This window comes from Thunnus albacares, chromosome 14, assembly GCF_914725855.1.
Source record: "Thunnus albacares chromosome 14, fThuAlb1.1, whole genome shotgun sequence".
In the NCBI taxonomy this organism is placed as follows: Eukaryota; Metazoa; Chordata; class Actinopteri; order Scombriformes; family Scombridae; genus Thunnus; species Thunnus albacares.
In genome coordinates, this window is record NC_058119.1 from 5,680,369 (window position 1) to 5,705,667 (window position 25,299).

At 40.0% G+C, this 25,299-nt stretch overlaps 2 protein-coding genes and 1 long non-coding RNA gene across 7 annotated transcripts in view; 2 read left to right on the forward strand and 1 right to left on the reverse strand.

The window, feature by feature from the left end:
* ttc7a (tetratricopeptide repeat domain 7A) overlaps nucleotides 1-20,519 on the reverse strand; it is a 58,375-nt gene extending 37,856 nt beyond the window's left edge. The window contains exons 1-11 of one of the 3 annotated variants that reach the window (XM_044373035.1): nucleotides 20,198-20,519; nucleotides 18,537-18,723; nucleotides 15,231-15,394; nucleotides 14,853-15,021; nucleotides 8,143-8,273; nucleotides 7,443-7,567; nucleotides 6,176-6,254; nucleotides 5,676-5,845; nucleotides 3,826-3,889; nucleotides 3,508-3,645; nucleotides 731-814 (exon numbers count right to left, since the gene is read on the reverse strand). In XM_044373035.1, the coding sequence (XP_044228970.1) occupies nucleotides 731-814; nucleotides 3,508-3,645; nucleotides 3,826-3,889; nucleotides 5,676-5,845; nucleotides 6,176-6,254; nucleotides 7,443-7,567; nucleotides 8,143-8,273; nucleotides 14,853-15,021; nucleotides 15,231-15,394; nucleotides 18,537-18,666 (1,254 nt within the window). In that variant the 5' untranslated portion in view covers nucleotides 18,667-18,723; nucleotides 20,198-20,519. Of the gene's footprint in view, nucleotides 1-730; nucleotides 815-3,507; nucleotides 3,663-3,825; nucleotides 3,890-5,675; nucleotides 5,846-6,175; nucleotides 6,255-7,442; nucleotides 7,568-8,142; nucleotides 8,274-14,852; nucleotides 15,022-15,230; nucleotides 15,395-18,536; nucleotides 18,724-19,823; nucleotides 19,992-20,197 lie in introns of those variants that run through there. The other 2 variants (XM_044373034.1, XM_044373036.1) reach the window with 2 other exon arrangements.
* Nucleotides 4,840-8,799, forward strand: LOC122997079. Its single transcript, XR_006407141.1, has 3 exons — nucleotides 4,840-5,401; nucleotides 6,171-6,232; nucleotides 8,227-8,799. It is a non-coding gene; the product is annotated as an uncharacterized LOC122997079 (long non-coding RNA).
* A 17-nt stretch (nucleotides 20,520-20,536) lies between the features above and the next one.
* On the forward strand, nucleotides 20,537-25,215 carry mcfd2 (multiple coagulation factor deficiency 2, ER cargo receptor complex subunit). 3 transcript variants are annotated; one of them, XM_044373037.1, is made up of 4 exons: nucleotides 20,537-20,676; nucleotides 21,625-21,804; nucleotides 21,979-22,138; nucleotides 23,566-25,215. In XM_044373037.1, exons 1-4 carry the CDS (start codon nucleotides 20,552-20,554, stop codon nucleotides 23,695-23,697), a joined length of 597 nt encoding a protein of 198 aa, XP_044228972.1. In that variant the 5' UTR covers nucleotides 20,537-20,551; the 3' UTR covers nucleotides 23,698-25,215. The 3 variants fall into 3 exon arrangements, with proteins under 3 accessions (XP_044228972.1, XP_044228973.1, XP_044228974.1); XM_044373038.1 differs by having other exon boundaries at nucleotides 20,595-20,680; XM_044373039.1 differs by having other exon boundaries at nucleotides 20,595-20,653.
* Nucleotides 25,216-25,299: the final 84 nt, after the last annotated feature.

Sequence of the window (25,299 nt, forward strand, 5' to 3'; positions counted from 1 at the left end):
ATAGACCCATTTAGACACACAGTCACTTAATACATGTAGGTCAATCATTAATGGACCACGTGCTTGTGCACGCGCACATGCGCTCACACACATGCACACACCCTGCTGGCCCTAAATAGAAGCGGATCTGACGACACTGAGGCGGCCCCTTCTCCTTCTAGGGAGCAGCCTATTTCTAGAGCTCTCCATTGATCTGCAGTGTCACTTTATCCTGCAACCCAGATCAATTTTTCTGTCACACACATGGGCGCACACACACACTCAGAGGGATAGAGGGAGACATAAGGAGAGAGAGAGAGAGAGGGAAATGTAAGCTATTCCAGCTCCTTCTGAGGACTCCCATTTGAAGAATGCCCAGTTTTTAAACATTAATGTTTATTCCAGAAAAACAATCATATTCAGCTTCATTTAGCAGAAAATAGAATCTATAGTATTAATTAATGAGTTTGCCTTGTGGGATAATACATTCCCTACCAGATGGTTTAGACACGTCAGGTATTTGAAGATGTATTTAGTGTCATTTTTTGCAATTAATAACTCACCAACTGGCACTCCATGCAGACTTATCACTTATCTGTGAACACTATTTGTTGCACGTCTGGACATGGGGGTGAGGAGGGAGCGCTGCAGTTTACAGGACAGAGGCATGGCAGAAGATGGATGTCTGCTGTGGGTGTGGCGTGGTATGTGTGAGGAGCTGCTGCTGGTATATAAGGAGAAATGAGCTCACCTTCCCGGCCGCCATGAGTGACAGGCCCAGCTGGTGCCAGAGGTGGAACTCGTTAAATGAAAACTTCATGGCTCGTTCCAGACACTGCGAGGAGAAACGCAGACGCACAAATATTTTAGTGCAGGATATGTAGATACAGGTTCAGGCAGAGAGTCTGGTCAGGTAAAACCAAATGAAAAATGTGTGTTCACACGTCAAATTTTGAAGTCGGGAGAGCCGTGGTTAGAAGCATTCAATGTATTCACAAATTTTTTTCTCATTTACATAGTCACTGAAGTGAATTGCCACTCTTCTTAGCTACAATTTTCTAGTTTGAAATGACTGTCAGTCACCACTCACCACCCACTTTGCGCTGTTTCAGTACATAATGATGTGATTGATGTGTGTGTGGACGAGCAGAGGGTGGCGTGGAGAGCTGCTCAGTCAGATGTTGTCAGTCATACAGAAGTGAGCTAAACCAGGAAAAAAGGCCTGCCTGATATTCTGATTAAATAATGTAAACTTACCAGAAACTTCACTGACCATTTCACATGCAGACAAAGACATCCTGCTGTACAGAGCTCAACATGTAGTATTAACCTCTGTGGGATCTGATAAACTGAGAGTGTAGACCGCAGCTGATTGTAGTACTGAATTGGGATATTTCTTAAATTACTGAACTAAGCTGTGTATGAATTAAAATGATTATGTAACACTTGTTAAGTCTGTTATATTGTATATGAAGCTGCAACTGTCACTGTTGCTGCTACATTACAGTGCTGACCCTTATTAACCTTGCTAAATCCTGCCCCACCCATAACAAAACCCAATTTAACCTCTCGTTAAAGGGGTTAACATGCAGTTCTGCCAAACTGGAATGCAGGAGAGAGAAAACAGCCAACAGCCAGAGGTTGAAACTAAGTAAGTGCACTAGATTAACTACTGTAGTTAAGTACTATTTCTAATATTTCCATATAATATTCATTTATACTTCTACCTCACTACATTTCAGAGGGAAATATTATATTTTTTACTCCACTGCATTTATTTGACAGATATAATTATATTGCTTATTAATTATTATATTGATTAAGATTTTACCTGATCATTTTATAAAACATAATTCATTTTTATAGATAACTACCCAGCAGACATAGTTAACATGACTACAGGCCCATCTCCAGGCGCAGACACACATGGGTGTGACCAGCATATTTTAGCACAGCCAGATGCAGTTCAGCACAATATGGACGAGAGGCTGAATACATTATTATCAAGAGGAATACAGAATCAGCAGGTGGAGTCAGGGCGAGCTTCACTAATGACCAATCACATGTCTCCTCTCATCCCCTTAAAAAACAGTCACAGATGAAATGGGAGCGAGACACTGAGGTCCCTGAGAGAGAAAGAAAAAAAACCCTCCCACCTCTGTGAAGCATCTTGAGTTCCAAAATACAAATAAACAACAATCCAAATGCTAATATACTTAACCCGAATGTGCTGTCAGTGGTTGAATAAACAGGCAGCGGATGTTTATTGGTGCTGCAACTGCTGGCAGCGATGACGGTTATACTTGTGTAAACATATAGGATAATTAATACATTCAAACTCTGCGGTTCAGAATCCTTTATGTATTTTAAGTCCAATGAACATAAACAAGCATGGATTTGACATGCATTAAGTCATAAATATTCAATGTATCAAAATTCTGATCTGATGATCACTCACCAAAATAATTACAATTCATCCTGTGGGGATCATGAATGTCCATAACAAATTTCAAATCTTACAATTTCATGCACCGGTAATAATAATCCAATAATATAACATATATAATAATACAAGACTTTTGACAGGCACATTCATGTGTTAGGCACATTCAGCTCATAACACTTTCGCACTTTTAATTCAGTACATTTTTGCATTCAGGATGGAGTATTTTTAAATAGCGGTATTGCTACTTTGACTTAACTACAGGCTGTTAATACTTTTGAATCTGTAATTCCCTTGAATTTTATTCTTCAAAGGACAGGAACTCATCTGCAAAATCCAGAATTGTAATGATATTTGATATGCTTATGTATTATGTAATCAAATGTGATAATAGAGGACACCTCGTGGATTGATTAATGCTATAATAAGTATGTAATCAATCAAAGTGAATCTTATTCATCACATCAGAGATATATGGCACTGACTGGCTGACATCTAATTTTTAATAAATGGCTCATACTGGCCTCATATATCAGCCAACTGGTCTAGCTGGAACTGCATCAGCGTGTGTGGTCCTCCTTTATAAGATGACTGATGCTGGTGATGTGTCAGTCAGACAGGTGGACAAACCTAATTTGAGATGACCCCTCCAACCCCCGCCTCCCCAACTTCCTACACCTGAGCAGAGGTCACATTAGAGGGGTAACTGAGCTCGTAAAAAAGCGAGAGATTTGGAGCAGGAGACTGAAAGAGAAAAGGGAGCATGGGGGCTGTAAGTGGGCGGGAGGGGATAAAGTGAAAGTGATAAAAGCAGAGGAGAGCGTCAGAGGAAGAAGCAGAAAAAGACAGACAGCGAAGTGGATGCTGAGGGGAGACTGAGAGACAGTGAGAGAAAAAGACACATAATCCCCTTTGCTCAAAGTGATAAGGACATTCATTAAAAAGTTTGGCAAAGGCAAAGCTCTCACTAACACATCTCATCTCTCACTCTTTTGCTCTCCTCCCTTCAGACCTCCAGCATAATGGTGTGTGTGAGTGTGTGTGTGTGTGTGTGAGTGTGTGTGTGCGTGTGTGTGTCAGCAGACCTCAGACAGCATGGCGTACTGCCCCCTCCTGGCCATACCGATGGTGAGCAGGTCGTAGACGGAGGTGGCATCCTGCAGGCTGGCCTGGCGAGCCTCGGTCTGGTCTGGCAGACGACCGATCACCGCCTCCCCGCTGGCCTGGATGAACAGAGATTCTGAATGAGGAAGAGGAGGAAGACTGAGGGAGAGAAAGGTGGTGGAACTGATGGTCTCAGCAGCAGGAAGAGTCTATTCCTTACTTGTGTTTTGAAAGCCAAGAGGCTGAGAAAAGGGAGCACGAAAGAGGACAGAGTGTGTGTGTGTGTGTGTGTGTCTCACCATTGACTCTGTGATGAGCAGCAGCAGCACAGCCTCTTCCACCACGTCCTGGGGACAGAAGCAACTGCAGGGACACAGGAAACAGGAAGTAATATAGATAACAGGAAGTCTCTCCTTCACACATACACATACACGCATACACACACACACACACACACACACACACACACAGTCTGCCACATTGCCAGGAGTGTCCAGTTTCTGTCTCACCTGGTGTTGTAACACAACACGGACCACCCTTGGAGTATCACTACACTGCACATCTCACATGTCTCTCTCTCTCTCTCTTTCACACACACACACACACACCTTCATTTCTTCCATCTCCACCTCTCCTATCTCCCTCATTCATCACTTTCTTTGCCTCTCTCTGGTCGGTTCCGTGTCCTATTAAAGGACACATTTACCAGACGCCATCGTGGCCTTTTCAAAAGAGGCAACTGATGACAAAAGCCATGAACAATACTAAAGTACAGCTATTCCTCAGGGTGAAATCTCCTGTTCCTCCTCTTCTTCTAATCTCAGACATGGATTTAGATCTTCACTTATGATAGTGTGGGCAGGATTAGTCATGTGGCAGTGACTAAGTATGGCTCGCAGGGCCTGAGCAACGAGCGCAGGATCCCTGCAAAGAGGGAAAAGCAGAGACGAGGCGTCCAAACAGTGATACAATTTTGTGTACTGATGCAGATAATCAACTCGTCATGTCAGGACTGTGCAGTGCATTTACATCCCTTGTGAATATGTCACTGTATGTTATATCATCTTATATCATGTTATATTATTTCATGTCATTTCATGTTGTTATGTTATATCATTATATGTCAAATTACATTATATCATGTTATCTTATGTTGTTATGTCATGTCAAGTTATGTCAGGTTATGTTAAGTTTTATGCTGTTATGTTACGGTATGTTGTCATGTCATGTCAGGTTATGGCATGTTGTGTTGTTGTGTTGTGATGTCATATCATTTCATGTCATGTCATGTTATATTGTGTTATGTCATTTTCTTATGTTGTCATGTTATGTCATGTTTTCCAGTTTCAACATAAAACAGCTGTTGCTGTGTCACTTATCTTAGCTGCGGGTAAGAAAGGATTCAGCTAAACCAGAACTTTTGGGAGTTTTAAACACAGCTGCATGCTAAGTTGCTCAACTCCAAAGAGGTGATTCAGAGGATCACCACATAATAATGCTGGACCCCTAGAAAAAAACATTTTTATCAGTGTAAACATTCAATGCTACATAATCATGTGCCTGTTGGGTATTTTTGGTGTGCAGTTCTATATACAGCTCTAGACCACAATGATAAGGAGAGGTGTGTAAAATAACTTGGCCGTGCTGTGGGATTCCTCACCTTAAATGACCCAGTACAAACTGGTAGCCTATGATCACTCTCCTGGAAGGTCTGTTACATATTACTACATGGTTTTACATAAGAAAGACCGTATTTGTGTTTTGTACAGACGTAGCTTAGATTCACGCCTCGGTAATGATGACTCATGGTCTTTAGTAGAGAAAAATTCTTGGACAAAGAGAACTAGCACCAACTGCCAAGTGCCACAGTCACTGGTAAGATAGTATCTTGGACATAACTGACACCTCATGGGCTGAAAGTACAACTTTGACAAAGGAAACTGACACCTAGAGATAACAGCTATTTGCACTATAATGAGCTCATGCAATGAAGTAACAAAACAAAATCGAAAGAAGCAGTGCCACTCTTAAATGTCGAGCTTGGGTAAAGCAGTTGCACTCAGTACGCTGGTAGAATGGATGAGAGAAAAGAGGCAGAAAGAAACAAAAGACAACTACAACAAGAAAATTAAACTAAGAGACTCCAAACCTCTCAGTGCTGTAACGTTGCGGTGGTTTAACAGTGGGGTAGATGGCGTCTTTGGAGGCGGCGGCTCCCTCTCTGTGGAGCCAGGCTGAGGGTGGGGGGCCCAGCGGGGGCCAGTAACCGTCCTCACTCACTGAGCTCAGCAGCACCTCTGCTAGCTTCCTTGCTGCAGACTAGGATCCATCACATCATTAATTGTATATTTTAAACCCTAGTATGTACATTATAAGTAATACAACATTACTGTTTTTACTAATCATAGAGCAGAAATATTAACAGAGCTGATTAATGATTTCTAGCAATTAAGACTTCCCCATCAGCGAGGAAGTTGGTCCTCAGTATTATTTTTCCAATATCCTTTATTCAAAAAAATCTCTGTAAGATAGTTAACTTGGATAAAGTGCGGCATGCAGCTATTGATCTTACTGAAATACTTTTAGTGACTAACTTTGGTGTCTATCCTTGCATACTGTGTGTATGTGTGTGTGTGTGTGGCAGCTCACCTTCCTGAAGCTCTGAGACCCTCGTGACTCCACCACCCTGAGCACCCTACGCAACTGGTGAGCACCCTGCGCCAGATGACTAACACACATAAAGAGCAGGTGTATATCAGTAATATGTATGCGTTGCGAAGGTGTTTTATGGAAAAAATAAATAGGCAGAGGAAGATGAAGAAACGATATAATGATGATAGTGAAAAGAGAGCAAATAACACACAGTTCTTCATAATGCTCACTGTGGTACAGTAGAACCATAGCACATAGCACACATTGCTCCACAAACTCAGGGTCACAGCACATAGAGAAGTTCAGCAACCACTGAAGCAATATGTAACACCCCCAGTTTTTCCAACACTGCTCTGCTTTTGTGATTCCAAGAGCAATACTGACACCTGCTGGTCAAACATTTTAAAACATCCCTGCTGCACTGAGGTCAAGTGGTGCTAAAAGCGTTTTCTTTGATTTCTTCTCCTCCTCACTTTCTAAAATAAAACTAGTTGAATAAGTCCAAGGTTCCCTCCATCACAGGGAAGGATGAATCAGCAAAGACGGCAGCCATTAAATATACTGCATAACCAGTGACGTAATATCAGTGCAGCTGAATAAACTATGGTCAAAAATATAACAAAGATCACTTAGATTAAGAGGCATTTCTTTTAATGACCCTGGTTCTTAAAACAGTAACAGTTGTTAGACTTGAATCAGCTGACCTTCTCCAGCTAATGTGAGTCATAGGTTTTCCAGCTAAGAGGTGAGTGCTTTTTGTTGATTACCATTCTTTAAAGTGAGGCCATGTGGCTTTTTAAAGACATAACACATTCTTTCTTTTACACATGAAAAATGCAATAATGCAATAATGCAATAATGCAATAATGCAATAATGCAATAATGCAATGCAATAAAACACAACTTTGTTCACCTCAACACACTCTGGGGTTTTGCTGCTACAGCCTTACTTGGTGTGGTGTGACCAGTAGCTTATGGCAGCTAAACTTTAAGTAAATATTGCTGTATAACTGACTTTACTGAGTCAGTTAACTGACTTTATGACTCTTTTCCACTCGTGCTACTGTTAAAGTAGGTTTTAGTATTTAGGATTATCCCATATTTGCACTTGTGGCCACTGTTTGGCAAAAGATACATAGTCTCACTTTAACACTTGATCGTAGGTCAAGTATATTTAAGATCACTCTAGAGAGCAACAAAGGACTTGAATATACACAACAGAGGGGAGACGCTAGGTGTGTGTGTGCAAGTTTGATAGACTCACCCTCTCTGCAGCAGACATAAGTACGCGCTCTGTAAAGCAGCCTGTAGGAAGTAGCCCAGGTCGATGTCCGCAGGTGGAGGAAGCAGACTGGCTTTGGCTGTCTTGCTGTGGGGCGTTGTTACTACCTGAAAATGCAGCCACAACAAGGTTAATATGCACTAAATTGAAATCTCAAGGGTACCCATTAATAAAAATAAAAAAGTAAATTAATGATGATTAAATTGTCAGCCTTTAATGCTTTTGATTTTCATCTTTGCTTTAACCATTTCTTTAGTATCTTGTCAATGGAGCAGCGAAGCAGTCCTCTCAGAATGAATGAGATAAAATCAGTATGTTATGGTATATAAGTAATACAGAACCACACAGCATATGTGCAGGATCACAAAAAAACTATCCCTAACTAAAAATTGATACATATTAGAGTTGGAAAATGGTAAATAACTAAAATAAATGTATACTAAAATAAACCATATACTTGCTGAAAACCAGTGAATATAAATAATAAAAACAAACCAAAACTGGATTAATTGTAGACTCTGACCCAGAAGCAGGGAGAACAAAGGCAATCTCCTCTGATAATACCCCGTACTTAAACTCATGCAAACACACAGATTGATTTTCATATTCAAATAGTGACAGTGCAGAAACACAAGACTCACACGAACACACATATATCATGCATACATGCTTAAACGCCCACCTTATCCAGCTCCTGCAGGTAGGACAGAGCTGCATCACAGGCCCTGAGGTAACAGGACAGACTCTCCTCCTCTCTCTCTGACAGGCGGACACGAGACACCGCAGAAACTATCTGGTGGTCCAGAGACAGACCTAGAACACAAGGAGAGACCATGGGAATGAATTTGACCACCAACTATTACCATCCACCAACATGACACTGGTGTATTGCTGTTTCTCATTCTTCCTGTCAAATGTAAAGCTGAACAGTGAAAACATCAAGTGCAGAAAATCTGATGTACAATGTAACATACAGTTTTTTTGTTACATGCTCCCCCTGCTGGTTATGATGTGCGTATGATTTCGACTCTCATGATGTCTTCTGCTCTTCCTTCAAGTGTATCTGGTCCGGTCTGATTGAGGGAAAACTAATAAAGAGGGGGCAGGAACCGTGGTTCAGTGTCTGTTCACCTTCTGGCCTCAGCAGCAGCAGTTTATGTTTGTGACCGACTTGATTTAGATTACTGCTTTTGTTGGTTCTTTGTATTTTGATGGGTCCAGTAGTCCTGTTTTTGCGGCTTTATTTCTTTTAGGTTTAGTTCTAATGTTGTCTTAGGTTATAGGGAAGAACCCAGATCCCATGACCCACTGTGGGTTGGCTGGCCCATCAGCCTTCTGTTGTTTGTTGTTGGTTTATGCTCACATTTATTGTGTATTAATAAATGTTTCTTCTGCAACTAATGGGCTCTTTGGTTATGTTGGACCTCTTTTGTAAAGAGCCTTTCTGGGAATTGCAACATTTTAAATATGAAATTAAAGCAACTATCCATATATTTGTAATGACAATGGACCAAATGACTTATGTAAAAGAGGGTGCTCAGTGATAAACCCACAAACAGTTAACTTAACACCTGACTCTGCAGTTCCCCTCTCTACAGAGCCTACAGCTTCAAGCTTATTGGTTTTAGTTTCAATGTCATTTTCTGTCACCGCAGACGACTCTAAAAAGGACTGTACCAAAACAACCTGCCAGCACCAAACGGCAGACAGAGGAAGTTAGCTGGTAAAAATATGAAGCATTTAGCAGATAAACAGCCAGATATTTCCCTCAAGAATTGGTGGAGACCAAAAAAAGAACTGAAAAAAAGTGAATATAGCACTTATAGTTGTCATGACTTTTCAGTTATGTGTTTAAAGCTTATTTGTGCTGCCGCCAAGGGATATAAATAAATTAGTGCAGGTGCAAGTTCAAAAATAGAATGTCCTAAAGGGTAGGTTCACAATTTTTCAAATGTGTCCTAAAACAACAGTCAGGTTCCCAGATTGAACAGTGAAAGAGGTTTTTCCTCCTGGTCATACTGGCTATTAAAAGATCTCCTTCAAATGTGCTTTCAACGTAAGTAATGGCTACAAAGTTCACAGTGTGTCCACACAGTCATTTTGTGCAAAAATGATCAAATTCCCTCTTTCTTTCCTCAGACAGTGTTTCCCTGTTGAGCTGTGGTGGAAGTATAGTAACAAAAAGAGGGATTTTAGCACTAAAAAAGACTGTACTGTTGAAAGATATCTACTTGATTTGACTGAAGCTTCATATTAGCTTCAGATAAACTTTTAAATACATTTTTGCACAGAAGGAGGACTGTGGATTTTGTCCCCCATCACTTACATTGTAAGTGCATTATGAAGGGAACTTCTAATATCAGTATGAAGAGGAGGGATGATTACAGCAAGAAAAACATGTTTCAATGTTCATTTGGGCTCCTGATTGTTGTTTTAAGACAGAAGACCTGAAAAAATGTGAACCCGTAAATAAAACAAAGTATTAGTACAGTTCAGTCACTTGAAAAAAGAGCAAAAACACAGATAAGCTTCACGAGGGCAAAAAAGTCAAAACTGAAACAAATAAACAAAAACAAATTATAAGATGGCTGCTTCAGTTAGTTAGTTCCTCTGTAGTGTTTTTTTTTAAAGTTTTGGCTCCACATACTTCCGTGTTTTAATCTCTGCTATTTTAGTTGTTTGCATACATAATCATATGAAAATAAATATATTTATTTTGGTTTCATAGCAAAAAAACAAAACAGTGACTCCCTCACCTCATTGTCAAAGTGCATAAATGAGGAAAAAAAGCAGAAAAGAGGAAACAATCTGTTTTTTTAAAGATAGTTCAAAGCTTTTCTTAAGTGAAATAATTTTCATATGCAAATAAAGGAATTAATTTCACACTAACAGAGTCTAAATTTGTTCTAAATTTCTTTAATGCGCTTTTCCCCATTTTCTGGTATTGTGCAGTAGTGGTAGATGCACAGCCAATGCATGAATACAGAGGAAGCAGTGAGCAGGGCAGTCCTGGTCCAGACGCCTGGTCTGATGGCCGTTAGTTGACTTATTGGAACAAATAAGCGAGAGAGAGCAGGAACTTTTCAAGACTACAGGAAGCCTGTGACGGACAGCAACCTCAGGCCAGACGCCAGGCCTAATCAAATAAACAGACAGCTGCCAATAGAGAAGACATCACCAACCAAATATTCAGATCTGACTTCATTCCCACCACAATATGCACCATGTCCACAAAAAACCATGGGAAGGAGCTACGCAACCCCCACAGGATCTGGTCTACTTTCTCATGTAGCCTTTGACATGATATCATAATCTACCGTAAATATCATTTCAAAACAATCAAGTGGAATCAAAATCTGACAGCTATTGTAATATAATTCTCTTTTCATGAGCATGAGGTCATGTCCGACTATCAGGAAACCGGGAGTGTAATGACATGATGATGATCATGATGATGATGAGTGTAACAAGATTACCCAGCGCTCTGAGGACGATGGACAGTGTAATGTTCTGTGGATGTGACCTTTGACCTTTCACAATGCTGACATACAATGTGTCAAAATAATCAGAAATACTCAAAGATTGTATCTTACTGAATAAAGCGTTTATTTTTATAGTTACCCCCAAAATAATCTGCCATAGCGAGATTGTTTTTTTAGATTTTAGACAGCTTGTGTGCATGTCTGACTATGACTAATGGGAAATGTTTTCTTTATGACTCACAATCATCAGGTTTTCAAAAGAGCATCTGTATAAAAATCTGTCAGTAAATCTGTTCCCAGAAGAGCTTAAGGCATTACTTTCCTCTCAATTTATCCCATTTTACACATATTACTCCCAAAGGTGTCTTCAAGAGAGGCAGCGAGAGAGAAAACACAAAGGTCGTCTTTGTTGAGCAAAACTATGCGGCCAAATTTCACATCATCAGTGTCATCATAAGCTGAGGTTCAGGCCCAGACAAACACACATACACAGAGGTTACTGACATAACTATCTGTCCAATCAAGCTGATGTTTTCCAGCCGTGTTACATTCATTTCCACAGATTGGATTTCACCAGCCAGGCCCCTCCCTCTCATTTCTACTTCCAAACCCCATACAAGGTCATTGTGATTTTAGGGCTGTAATAACTCCTACTGCGGGGATTAGGAATGGAATCATCAAGGAAATGTATGCGGGGAGCTGTTCAATCCTGTCTTTGATGTTTTTCAAGGAAACATGCCAGTCCTCAGTGCAGCCTCTGCTTTAAGGCCAAGGCTGACAGGTAGATCTGCTATAAATGTGAACTGTGCAGCACTATAGTGGATGTCCAAAGAGTCTAAAATCACAGTGACAGGCAACACAAGGATCCAGCTGACATACTGTAGATTTATCAAGAATTTTTGATGGTCAATCAATTAATCAATTTATACCCAGACTCTTCATACACAATGTAAATAAGCTTGTTGGCTTCTATTGTCATAATTTTGTCTAATTTTGTAATACAATTATGTTTACATTCAGTATTTCTCAACAGAACATATTCTGTGTATCCTTGAGGTCTATGTTGAATTTCCTTCCTCATAAAATGCTTAGAGAGCAGATTTTTTAAAATATTTTGAAACTGGTAACATCCATATTTCTTGGCTAACATTGTTCTTCTTCCCTGCCTTTTGCTGGCTCAATGCTACGTTTCTACCATCACTATCTGTCAGACAGTGGAACAGTGTGAAACCAGGAATGTGGATCACATCACCAGCGTGCTTGTGGATACAAATTGTGATTGTGCTACTAGAGTACGAGATACAAGCAAGTTTCATTGTGAACCTGATACACTCTGGTCTAATGTAGTATTCCAAAGATGAGTTCATTTTTATTTACACTGGAGATATTGTTTATGCCAGTGTTTCTCAAAATGAACTCTTAAACATATCGGGAACATATTGCATCCCGTCTAATTCATACATTTTATGCAATTAAGCGCTCATGTCCCTGCTATTTTTCAAACTATTTATTTTTAACAATTTCTGATGTCAAAAGGTCAATATTGTTGAAATTTGTTGTTATTCTATTTAAATCCAAAAGGTTTTAAGATGTTAAGAGACCTGAGCTATAGGTAGCAGCTTAGCTGTTTCTGTGATTTGTTATTACTATCTCTCTACATAAAGCAAGGAATCTTTGTCTGTCTGTCTGTATGTTTGTCCTTCGCATATCTCAAGAACCGTTCATCCGATCTACTTCACACTTGGCGGGTGTATTGTTGGGGATACAAGGGAGTGCATTGTCAAAATTTGGTGCAACACATTTAATATTAATAAACTTGGAATAAACAGGTGAACAGCAAGCCGCTCTGCTCTACAGCAGCGGGGCAGGGCTTCTGTGCTCTGCTATGGTCGACGGCATATCTCTTCATTTGATACTCTTACAAGTTTGGCTTTGTTGACGGGTTCCTGACTCATTTTAAAAAAGACAAGAGAAAAAGAGAGAGAAGGCAAGTGAGCTGAGAGGGCAAGCGAGCGACAGAGAGAAAGAAAGCTTTTTCTAAGAGACAGAAAGCCTGTGAATAACAGAAATATAACGTTATTTTCTGATTGTTTCACGGCGGTTACATTCTAAAGCACAAATAAACAAAGACATGTTTAATATTAATACACTTTGAACACAGCAAGCCGCTCAGCTTTGTGTCTGAGTGCAGTGGGGGGTGTTTAATACAAACGCTGTCACATCACAGCGGGGCGGGGCTTCTGGGTTGTGACTCGACTTCACACTTGGCGGGTGTACTGCTGAGGACCCAGGGACGTGCAGTGTCAAGTGTGAAGTTGTTTGGACACGTGACATGTTTAATTGACTTTGAATAAACAAGCAAACAGCAATCCGCTCAGCTCCATGTCTGAGTGCAGCGGGGGCTGTTTGATATAAACACCGTCACATCACAGCTGGGATTATTGTTAATACTATGTTCTGAAAAGTTTACAAGCAATATTTTTTGATTTGTAGTACAGTCTGAGTCCCATAAACATCAACTTGAGGTATATAGGAATGTTTGGCAAACAGCCATGCACTTAAGGGTTAAAACTGCACTTCCCATGAACACCACTGCTTGCTGTCATTGCAACTCTGCCCTATCTCCCTCTCTGGCACTGGGAGTACGTGACTTTATTCAGAACAACCAACAACCACGTTACACTTTTTTTTCCATTGGCCTTACACCATCTACAAACATAAAACACTTTTACAGGGTGACAACACAGAATTTCACAGATTTAATAACTGCTGCTGCACTGTTTTGGCAATTTGTTATAAAGCATTTTAACTTCTGGCCACTACTCAATTAGTGATGTCATAGCAAGTATGTTCCTTTAAATGTTAATAGCAAAATATGTCATATCATTGATTGGTGTGTGGCTAGACATGAAAAATGCTTGGAAGTTTCAATTAATAGAGAGCAGTACTGTAGCAGTTTTTGTCCTAATCGATACATTTGAATTACTTTTAAAACCTTGAGCTCCATTGGTGCTGGAATATAATACCCTCTTAAAGCTGTAAATGTCTGTGTCAGTTGATCTGGTCATAGTTATCATTATAAAGTCTGTGAGGGTGATAATGACTTGGAAGTTAAACTGATTCATGCAGCATCTTTAAAGGAAAATTCTAGTTTCTTGGTTAATATTGCTAAGTATCTTTTTTTACAGTCTTATAATAATCTTGTGCTTTTCTCCGATGCAACTGCAACATCCACGATTATGTGGTATACCTCTTCATTGCATGTCATACCCCTCTCTCTCTTTTTTGGCCAGTTGTGGACAATGTAAACAAACTGCAAACACAACACTAACATATGAGCAGGTAGTGTAAAGTCGGCTTTTAGAGCTTTTTCTCTGAAAACAGTTGACTGGCTGCAGACGACAAAAGCAGTGAGAGTGAACCAAAACAGTAAAGTTGTGGGCCAGACAGGTAAACAATGAACGGAAACTTGCTATAAAGTTCTTGAAGGCCTAAAAGAGTGTTGGGTTATAGTTTTATGTAGGTTCATCGCTATGAGTGACACCTCGACATTTGATACATACACGATAAAAATATTGATTGACGCCACTTTAAAATAGAAAGAAATCATTCAATCAAGTCTTTTTCTTAACATCGTTCTCACCAAAGTAACTGCTGAGATCTGGAGAGACATCACAAAAAAACGAGCAGTCTGAGCCAGACAGGTTGGGCAGTAATTTAAGCATTCACCCTCTATTTCTCTTTTATTACGTTCCCATCAGACTTCCTTTTAGGGATGTTGCATTCCCAGACTTCAACAATTAACTTGAGTATAATGTCATCATTTCCAGTAAGAATGATGGCCAAAGATATCAAAATAAATTTTTATGAAACCTGGCTTTCCCTTTAAGTTTTGAGAGACCTCTGGTACCTTTAATGACAAAAGCCTCAGCCAGCAGTCGGAGGTGGTAGATCGGTTGGTCGTCCTGTGTCAGCTCCTCCAGTCCCACCCTGGCACACATTCCCTGGGCATCCCGGTACCGACCCTGCACATAGTTCACTTTGGCCATCAGCAGCAGAGCCTCGTTCAAGTACCTGGGCTGAAGGACAAGAAGGAATCAAATGGTTGGAAATAACTGGAGCAAAACAGAGGAAGAGATTTGTGTAAAAAGCTTCCTGTGCTCTGTGCCATGATGGTTTAACACTTCCTTTATTTGGTTTAACAGAGTTTATTAAAGAAAATAAACTTCACAGAGACAGAGAGGAATCTATAATTATGGGAGGAACCCTGAATAACCCTCTGACTGACTGTGAGACGGCCTCGGCTCAGGATGGTGTTGAGGTGACCTTTGGCCCGGCACAGTCTGGGCTGTGTCTTGTCTATCAAAGGTGTGGAGCTCCGTAATAGGTCGATGTTTTCCTGCAGGCACTCCTCCAGCAGCACCTCAGCCATCAGCAATGTCCCGTAATCATCTGTGGGGGGGGCGGGATTGAAAAAGTTAAAAGTGAACAAAGTTTTTTGGAAAAGGTTTGAGCACAGGGTCACAGGTCATTTGTTTCTGTAGCCAAAGCAAATCTCACTCAGTCCATTAAAAACAGCTTTTCCCACCGGCTTGAGGAGAGCAGTTCAAATATGCCTGCAGTCTATTTAAAAGCTACAGTTTCCATTTCCCTGATACTCCCCATAAATAGCTGTAACACCATAATCATATGATAAGCACTCCACGTCTACCTACACTGAATCAAATGATGAATTACGGATTAAAGTTTACACATACAGTAAACTGACTCTGTAGTAAAGCTCAGTTTTTGTGTACACACACACTCGATTAAAGCCTTCCTGTTTAGCTTTTTCATCCTCCGTGTGTGTGTGTGTTCTGATGCCAGCTCTGTGAGCAGTGTTTATGTCCTGATACACTTGACATGTTTGCCAGTTCGTTTTATCAGCATAGCCAAGGCTAAAGCTATCAATGAGGGGGAAGGTGAGGGAAAAACAGCAGGACATGTCTCAGCCCAAAACCGCAGCAAGAGCTATTTAATGATTTCACACAAGTTGGAGCCTAGTCTTTGGAAAGCGGTGATGGTGTTCTTCAATAAAAGAAATATGTTTGGCTTCATAAAGTGATGAAAGAAAATCCATCCACTCTCCCTAAGTTTGACTAAAACAATCTCATTGTGCTCCAGGAGTCATTTTGTGATTATCGTTGTCATTTTACTTTTTGGTGTACAGATTTTCTCTAATCTTATTAGGTCTGCCTTCAGCTGGTGATTTCCTCAATTCCCCAGAATTATGTTTGAAGAAAATAGGCAGGAACTTCTTGCTCTTAGCAATGGATTTTACTGAATGTGAAGGTGGATTAAAGCGATCATGATGGTTGAGAGCAGATGTACAGTCCAGATAAAGTTAAACGCCCTTTAACCAAAATACAAAACACACACATTTACTGTTTGACCACATACTGTACAGTGTTCCCTACCCTCCGGAAAATGAGACCACATACCAAAAGAAAAAAACCCTCATAATTATTTGGGCTTTTTATGTTATGTTTTTAGTTAACTGTTCAATAATCTTTTACATACATTTTATTTACCAACATGAAGGCCTAAATTCTGTTTCAAATTTAAAGCTACCCTGTGGAGTTTTTCGCCACTACCGTAGCACAATGGAGCAATGTTTTTGCAAGCCGGTCCCTGAATTATTAGTATCTTGTGAACACAAATGCATGTTGATGCAAAACACTTTCCAGCAGCCAGTGTCAGGCTATTACTTTGATTGACAGCTGGTGGCAGAATGACGCCAAGAAAGTTAGCAATGTGCCTATAAAAAGCAGTGAGGAGGAAGACTGCTAGCTACTGTGCAAATAAGGAAGTTAACTACACTGCTTTCAAAATATGAAAAAAAGGCTTTGCAAATGTTTTATGAAGGAGGAAATGTATTCAACATGTTTGTCAGGCCTCACACACAATGCTTTTTGGTGAGAAACACTGAAAACACTTTTCAAGAAAATGCCATAGTGTATCTTTAATTATACTGAGCCTGAAAATACTGGAATCAGCCTATGAAATACCCACCATGTATTCTAATTGTAAAATGTTTTCCCAGAAAGTTGCTAAAACCCCTAAATTCCCAGAGGAAATACAACAGATATGACCTCATATATCCTTAATGGTAGCCACAGGCCTGAATCATATTAGCCTCCTCTACCTTTGAATTCTCACTGTTATGTTGCTGGATTTTGGTGACAAAATGGCAAAATTCTGTAATCTTTGCTCTTTCTGTCTAACCAACATCAAATTTGACTATTACATCCAAATGAATACATTATCTAACTTTGGATAATCATCCAAAGTAAAACTGCAAACCACACTACGGACAAGATTGCAGAGAACACCACCAATGGTTGCCTTTAACCCTTTTATGGTGGATTTTATACACAAGTTTAACTGCTTCCTTGTTTACCTGTCATGAGGTTCCTCTATCTCTAATCAAAATCTAACTCTCCTCGTGCACCGCGCCTTCCATGTACACTCACTGTCAGCAAATGTGAACCATGCGTGCACACAATAATACCGCATTGATTTAACACTTCAGTGCATGTGCAAGCAGGGAGAAACAGCTGGTCTGCACTGTCAGCCAGTTATGGGCACAATAAGAGCGGACTTGCAGTGTGGTTCAGTCAAGTCACCTGAACTCATATTTACTCTGCTACAGTGAGACATGGGGGCAGGTGCATTAGTGACTTACCAAAGTAATGCTTTATGAGGCAGATGATGATAAGTGTGTTTGCGTTTCTTTGGGCACATGTTCAGTGTGGAAGGATTTCAAGGACAAAGACAGCCAGTGAATAGTCCACTGGACAGTCTTGGTTTGCATAAAATATAGTTGTCAATCCTGTATGTGGGCTGTTTTGGAGAGTTCTTTGATCTCAACAGTCATTCATGTACAGACTCTCTCATTGTGTGCACTGTAAACTTCCAGGGTTGACATTTTATTGTTGGAGCCATCCACTAACCCCTCTGTGACCCCTGTTCTGACCCACTGGTACAGATGTAAGCACCTTATTTTTTAGTAGAATACATTTGCTGATGAAACTTGTAAGTACACTCAGCAGTAGTGCTACCTACTATATGTTGTTGAGAGTCCAAAGTCCAACTTGTGTAGGACAGTGCAGTCTCTGCACTGCAAAAAATATCCATCCTGTACAAACTCTTTAAATTCTAACTGAGTCTTAAAATCCTGTTTTTCCACAAATTAGTTAAAATCTTCATATGGGTTGAGATACATTACATCTCCATGTCCCCAGTGCAAATACACTTGTTTGAAAGTATTTCTTCTATACAGCATTTTCTTGGAACTAACTCTGACCCTTACTCCTGTCAAAATTTCCTGCCACAAGTCAAACTTCCATGAAAACAAGTGGAATTAACTCTTGGCAGAATCCGTCTCTCACTGGAGGATACAAGATTCCCAAACTCATATGGGACAGTCTGACTTTTATGTTTGCGCTGATATTTTTTTTTTTGCAGTGTGCAGATCAGTGAACAGGGAAAACAGTCAGGAAGCAGTAGGAGACATCTCCACTAAAACCCTCCAGGTGTTGACCAGACCACTCACCGTCCTCGTGGATCCGCGCTGCCTGCATCTGGTCGATGATATTCGGCATCTTATCCCACTGGCACTCGGCCCGGCATCGCTCCAGCTCCGCTTCCAGCCGGAGCTGAGTGAAGGAGACGCGGGATGCCATCGTCGCTCTGTCCCGGTGGTGACTGTACTCCCCGGACACGATAGGAGTAACTGCAGACTACCAGGAGAAATAAATATGTAATCTTTGAGTGCGGAGCGGTGGGGGTGGGGTGTGGGTTACTACAAACACAGGTCATAAAACACAAAATCCACAACGCTCAAGTTAAACAGATATGTAAAAAACAGATCAAACAACAAATACATAAAAATAATTAATTATCATATAGATATTCTGGTATACAGGTCTTGTTTTTGTTTTGTTTTTTTGTTTGTTTTTGCTTTTCAACGTGGGAACATGTTTACTTTTATTGTAACATTAATTTGTTTTTGACAGTATGCCCACTGTGAGTCTTTTTTCCATTTAACAAGGTTCTGCAGTATTCAGAAAGCAAACTCGTCCTTTACACCGTGAACTTAAACTTCTGTTATGTCTTTAGTGTCATCTTGCAGCACTTTACTATGCATATTTAATACAGAGCACACTATTATGCATAAATGGCATTTTTTGGCATTTGGTCAGTCTACTGTATGCATTAGTGACTTCTGTCAGAAGAGGGTTTTGCTTGAAATGAGTGTGGTATTTTGAAAGGGCTTGATCTGTAGCTGTTGGAAGTTAAAGGGAGGGCGTCCTCTTCTTAACATCCATGTCCTTAATCTTTTCCGTTAACACTTTAACTGGATCAGGTGGAGCTTAAGAAACAGCAATGCAAAGAAAGCTGCATCTCCTATAGTGTGTGTCACCCAAAAGAAGGCAGGATGCATGCATATACGGTGCTGTTGCGTTCAGTGTTCATTTCATTAATGAGTTCATTGAAAAAAAAAATTCAATTCCTAATTGCTTGGCTTGCTCCCTGATCTGGGCGTTCAGCTGCAGCAGCATTGGCTAACTTCCTCCTGGCTCAGTTACAAAATGATACATCTGTCAGCTATTGCACTGTATCAACAGTAAAAGGTACAAACTAACATAGTGCAGCGCCCTTATCTGGGAAAGACTGTTGAACTGAGGGAAGAAGGAGACTTTCACACAAATTAAACTACAATTATAAACAAAGATTTGCATTTGCTCTAAATCACAACAGGGTTAGAACAAGGAGACAGGGGTCACTGGCTACTGAGGGGTTTTACTAAGGGCAGCTACTTTATGACGTAAAATGAAACCTCAAGCCTTCTGAATAGAGATTTAGCAGCGTCATTTTCTCTCTGGAAACTTGACATTTGCTTGTCATAAAACGACGCTTCTCCGGCGCAGCAGACCACACATACAGACACACAGCGTGCTCCTGTCTGTGGTGTGGATTTGACAGCTGAGCAGCTGGTGCTTCACTCCCCCTGCTGACGCAGTGAGAGTCACCTCAAAGGTGTTTCCTCCGTCAAGATAGTTCACGTCGTCAAATACGTTGTCCGTTGGAAAGTGCCACACGTAAAGTGTGAACACATATTTCAGTATATTGTCAGATAAATGTTAGCTTTTGATAATAACATATAATAATTTACTCAAGAAACTTCATAACTTCACAACGTGCAATACAAACCTCTGTTTAAGGTTGGATGGGCCGGGGGAACGAACTCTCGCGAGGTTACGGGTTGATTTCGGGTTACATCTCGCGATAATTTCAATAATGGTTCCTTTGGCCCATCCATCCTGTAGCTGCGACACATGCGCAAAACAGGAAGCATTTGTCACCTAATTGAAGACATTTCTAAAAGTTGTAGCAGTATCAAAATCTTCCTATAACCTTAAACAACATATTGAAACATGTGTAAATGTGTAATAAAAATGTAACCCCGTCGTTGAAAGCTAAACGTGACCCTGTAGTTTATGGACGGTGAAAAAGGGAATCCTCTCGCCTCACTTGTGCACTCTCTGATCCTTCTGACCAATCGTAATGAGCTGTCGTGTCCAAGTCGGACTACGGCGAGCCACTTGGTCCGAAAGGCTGACACCGCTCATTGTTGCCAGCAAACAACACAACTGTCCACGGAGTCAGGTGAAGACACAAACTATTCTCAAGTAGGTACGGAAATAGCCTTTTTAAAGTTCATATCACAGTAAGCCATGCAGTAGTTTGCGCTCTGAACGGGCTTTGTCATTTCAACGTAGTGTTAAATGAAGCATGGGGCTGTGAACCAGCTGTCTGTGGCTAACGTTAATGCATGTTTCACTTCTGCTCTCTAGTTATCATCATATTAGTTGCATAACATTTATAACTAGTCCAATCTGATATTTTCACAGCCCATAGACAAGCATTGCTTGTGTGATGTTTTTTTTCAATTTCTTTTCCTCTTATCAATGTTTACATGCCTTTAAACGTGTGGTGCACAAGTGTGATTCACAGTAGTGACTTTATGGTATTTTTTCTTCTTTTTTTAGCAACACGATGTAGTTGTCTGATAGAGCCAGCTCTCTGAAGTCTTGTCAAAAGCTGCTGTGCCTCTAATCAGACAGTAAAGCCCCCTAGAATTAAGAATCTATTAATGCTTATTTGAGCTCAACACTTGGAAATATGAATGAAAAGTGCGAGTGAGAACTGAATTACAGAATGTTGAACAGTATAATCATGTATGTTAACTTTATGTATATAAATAGGATACTTAAATGTGATGTCCATCATAGATTTATAGAATACAGGACACAAGTATTGAATTTGCATATACCATATGCCAATGATTGTATATGCAACCTTTTTGTGCCTTGATTCTGTCTCTTTTTATATATATATTTTAAAAATGTATATATTTTTCATTTTATATGTCGTCATATATATTGCTTTTTATATTTTGTTATGATATTTTATGTCTTTTTATATATATTTATTTACTGTTTTTCTGTAATGGCCTCCCAGCCAAAGTATTTTACATGATTTTACTTATTCATTTACTTATAATCGGAGTGACAATAATAATTTTGAATCTTGAATCTAACTTTGCCTGCCTGCTTCTCTTTGTCTATCACCTGCAGAATGAGGATCAGCAGGTGTGGTGTGCTCCTCCTCCTGTCCTGCTGTCTGCTGAGTGTTCACTCTCATGTGGATCCACAGCAGCAGCAGCAGCAGCAGCAGCCACCTGTCGTAGAAAGTGCAGCTCACATAACGGGCCATGGTCATGGTCGCCTTGACAAGAACATGATCCAGGACAAAGAGTGAGTGATTCCTTATACATTCAAAATGTGCTCTACACCAGCACTGCAGAAGCATGAGTCATGATTCAGGCCTTATTTGCACATACTAGTGAACTTTGAACTCAGTCAGCAGCAGTGTTCACACTCAACATATAATCAAAAGCTGTAGTTTTGGACTTCTGTGTTATCTTGCAGCCACATCATGGAGCATTTGGAGGGAGTGATCGACAAACCAGAGAACGACATGTCACCGCAGGAGCTTCAGCTTCACTATTTCAAGATGCACGATTACGATGGCAACAACCTGCTGGACGGGCTGGAGCTAGCCACAGCGATCTCACATGTACACAGAGAGGTAGGGGTGTGTGGTTGTGAATATGTTTGTTGTTGTTCTCTTAGGTGTGAACATAATGCCTGTTTATCTAAAGCACCTGTAAACATTTGCTACTGACTTCTAAAGGATGGAGTGTAGAGCTCATGTGTGTTTAATGTATTAGTTTTTGACAGTAAATGCTTTTATCTACTTATATTTTTTCTATCACAAATGAATTGCTTTTACCTTCCTGTAAAGTACATTTTAGTTGCACACCTGAAATTTCTGCTTTTGATGTGATCACATGATTCTTTGAGAAATCCTTCCTGCCCCTGTCCTCATGTAAACGGAAACTGCACATTTACACAGTAACATGAGTTGCAACACAGATCTTTGTGTGGTCACTCCTCAAAAGCCTCTTTTCATTCCCTTAAATACCACGTTCGATTTCCAGAAGGAGGAATTCCTTCACTTTGGAGAATCCAAGATTTGAGAAAGTTTAAGATTTTGCAAGAAGTGTTTCACAGTTGATTGACTCACATTGTGTTATGACTCACATATGACGTCTTGTTTGAGTCAAGGTTGGGTCACATTACAGAGGCAAGATGCTTTCCAAAACAATGATGGGTCCAAATTGTCTGAGAGTGTCACTTTTTTTTTCTTTTCCAAACATTTGTCTTCACCTTCACGTTAAAGGATATGTTCACATTTTTTCAACCTAATCATAATAAAGTACTCACATGACAATATGCACATTTAAGGAGTTATTGGTTGCAGTAATCATTTCCTCTTCTCCATTCTGGCTGTGAGGAAATCCCTTTCTAACATGATTCAAATGTAAGTGATGGGGGACAAAACACAAGTCCTGGTTCATTGTGAAAAGGCATCCTAAAGTTTAGCTGAAGCTAATATCAGACTGGCTAAATCAACCTATTAAAGATAGCTGCATATTTTTCAAAATGAGTCTTTTTAGTGCAAAATTCCAGCTGCTCAGCAAGGAAACGTTGTCCAGGGAAACAGAAAGGGGGAATTTTGCACTAAAAAGACAATAAACTTGGAAAATACTGACTGACTCATATTAGTGTCAGATAAACCTCAGAATGCATTTTTACACAGAATGTCAGGAATTGTAAGATAGCAGTTTCTCTTTTCTTAAAGGAAGCACTGAAGCAGTTAACTCAGTTAGAAACTTGATTTTTTTGACTTTCTTTAAAGCAGCATTTGGCAGCTGTGTAGCTGATGATAACAGGCTGAAAAATTTAAACATAAATATGTCATCAGCAAACTACACACATGGTCATGTTTACCAATCTATGATGTTCTGCTGTTTGTGGTGTAACACACCTACATGAATATATAAATAGTGCATCTTTAAATAAAGTCAGATAAACAACATCTGTACATGGAAATACATAATACATCCACATGCATGTTTAACAATTTTCCTTTAATTATCTCCTTTTTTTTAGGAGAGAGGAGAAAACAGCCAGCCAATGAGAGAGGAGGATCTTATTAGTCTCATTGATGATGTTCTGAAGGACGATGACAAAAACAATGACGGTTACATAGATTACGCAGAGTTCGCCAAATCACTGGAGTAGAGTGTCACCCCCGGCCCAACGCTGACCTCGTTTCCTCATGTCTGACAACACCACAGAAAGAAACCTGCAGAGAACATCAGTGAGTGCGCACATGGAGTCAAAGTGACACCACAGTCTGGAAGTTTAATCTTTACCTTCTCTCTCAGTCAGGGTTATAGGTAATACATATAGTTTGTGAAATGATTGACGAACATCTTTTTTTCCAAGCTGGTAGCTGCAAAACTGGTTATGCAGTAGTTAAAATAACAACAAAAGGACGATAAATAATTGCCCTTCTTTTTTGCTTGACTCTGGTGTATGCTTGCACCTCGCTGAGGGACACATCTGCACCGTCTGTTCTTGTAGGTTCATTGAAATTGTGCCATTTTTTTTTAAAGGGCCAGTTCATCCAAATCACTGACAAACTCATCTTAGCAGTTAGTAGCATCTAATCATGGCTATACGGCATACTTTCAATTCTATTCTATCAAGGTTTAGAGATCTCTTCTGTGGAAACTTATTCCACCAGCCTTGTACATGAACCAGAACTGTCTGCACAGCTGGATAGCAGCAGGGGTGTGTGGGTGAATGTGTTTTTTGTAATTTGGATAAACTGACCCTTTTTCAGAGCAGGATTACTATACTGTGTGTTCTGCTTTGAGTGGTGCCACACGTCATTCTCTCTGGTAGCATCTAAACTGAACGTCATCACTTTAAATGGACGACAGTTTCCATTGCGGACTCTGAACAGCGTACATGCTGGTCATTAACATTATCTAGCACACCAAATGTGGACCAAATGATTCCTTCTGTGAATCCATTTCATTTGCTGTTTTGAGACAAACAGTTTGATCTCATGACATGACATCAGAAAGTGGCCTTGATTTGCTCAGATGTACAATATATAGCCTATGATGTAGTGTTTGTAGAGAGTAGAATACTTTGAAGTTAAGGCATGAAGCAAGCAGATGCACATAGTAATGAATGCTGCCAGCAGAGGCTCCATGAAGCATGTTAGAGTGGCACATCCTGCTTCTTCTATATTTGCTGTCGTCTTAATGAAGATGTTTAAACCTACATGAGCCAATCACCATGATCTTCACTGTAGTCGGGCAGCCTCTGTCGTCACAGAATGAATGTAAAACGGCCCCATACTGTGCGATGCTGACTCGTTATCACTGGATAAGCTAGACTTGAAGCATACTGGTTGACGCTGAAGTTTTTTAAAAGCTGACTTCCAGTAATGCACTTACTCTTATTAACAAATGTTTGCTTCAGATATTAGCTGCCTTTAAAACAGATCTGGATAAGAAATGTCAGGTCTCTGTGCATCAAAGTTTGTTGAATCCATCTGTGATTTCTTCTAATGTACGATTTCTTATGGATGAATTCTCTATTTTTTTGCCATCCAGTATTGATTCTTCAATCAATTCAGGTTGTTGAATGGAAATATTTAAAAAAAAAAAAAAAAACTTAATAGCATAACAGATGCAACTGTGTTGTCTCTGGAATGTGAAATATTAAATTCTGTAATCTACAGACTTTGTCTTGTGATGTTTTATTTATTTATTTATTTTTAAAACCAAAAATGAAGTCATCACAAAAAAAAACTTTATTCATTTA

Coding starts and splice junctions, on each gene's coding strand:
- mcfd2 (XM_044373037.1), top strand. CDS start 20,552: ATGAGCTGTCGTGTCCAAGTCGGACTACGGCGAGCCACTTGGTCCGAA. Junction 20,677..21,624: donor AAGACACAAACTATTCTCAA/GTAGGTACGGAA, acceptor TATCACCTGCAG/AATGAGGATCAGCAGGTGTG. Junction 22,139..23,565: donor TCTCACATGTACACAGAGAG/GTAGGGGTGTGT, acceptor CCTTTTTTTTAG/GAGAGAGGAGAAAACAGCCA.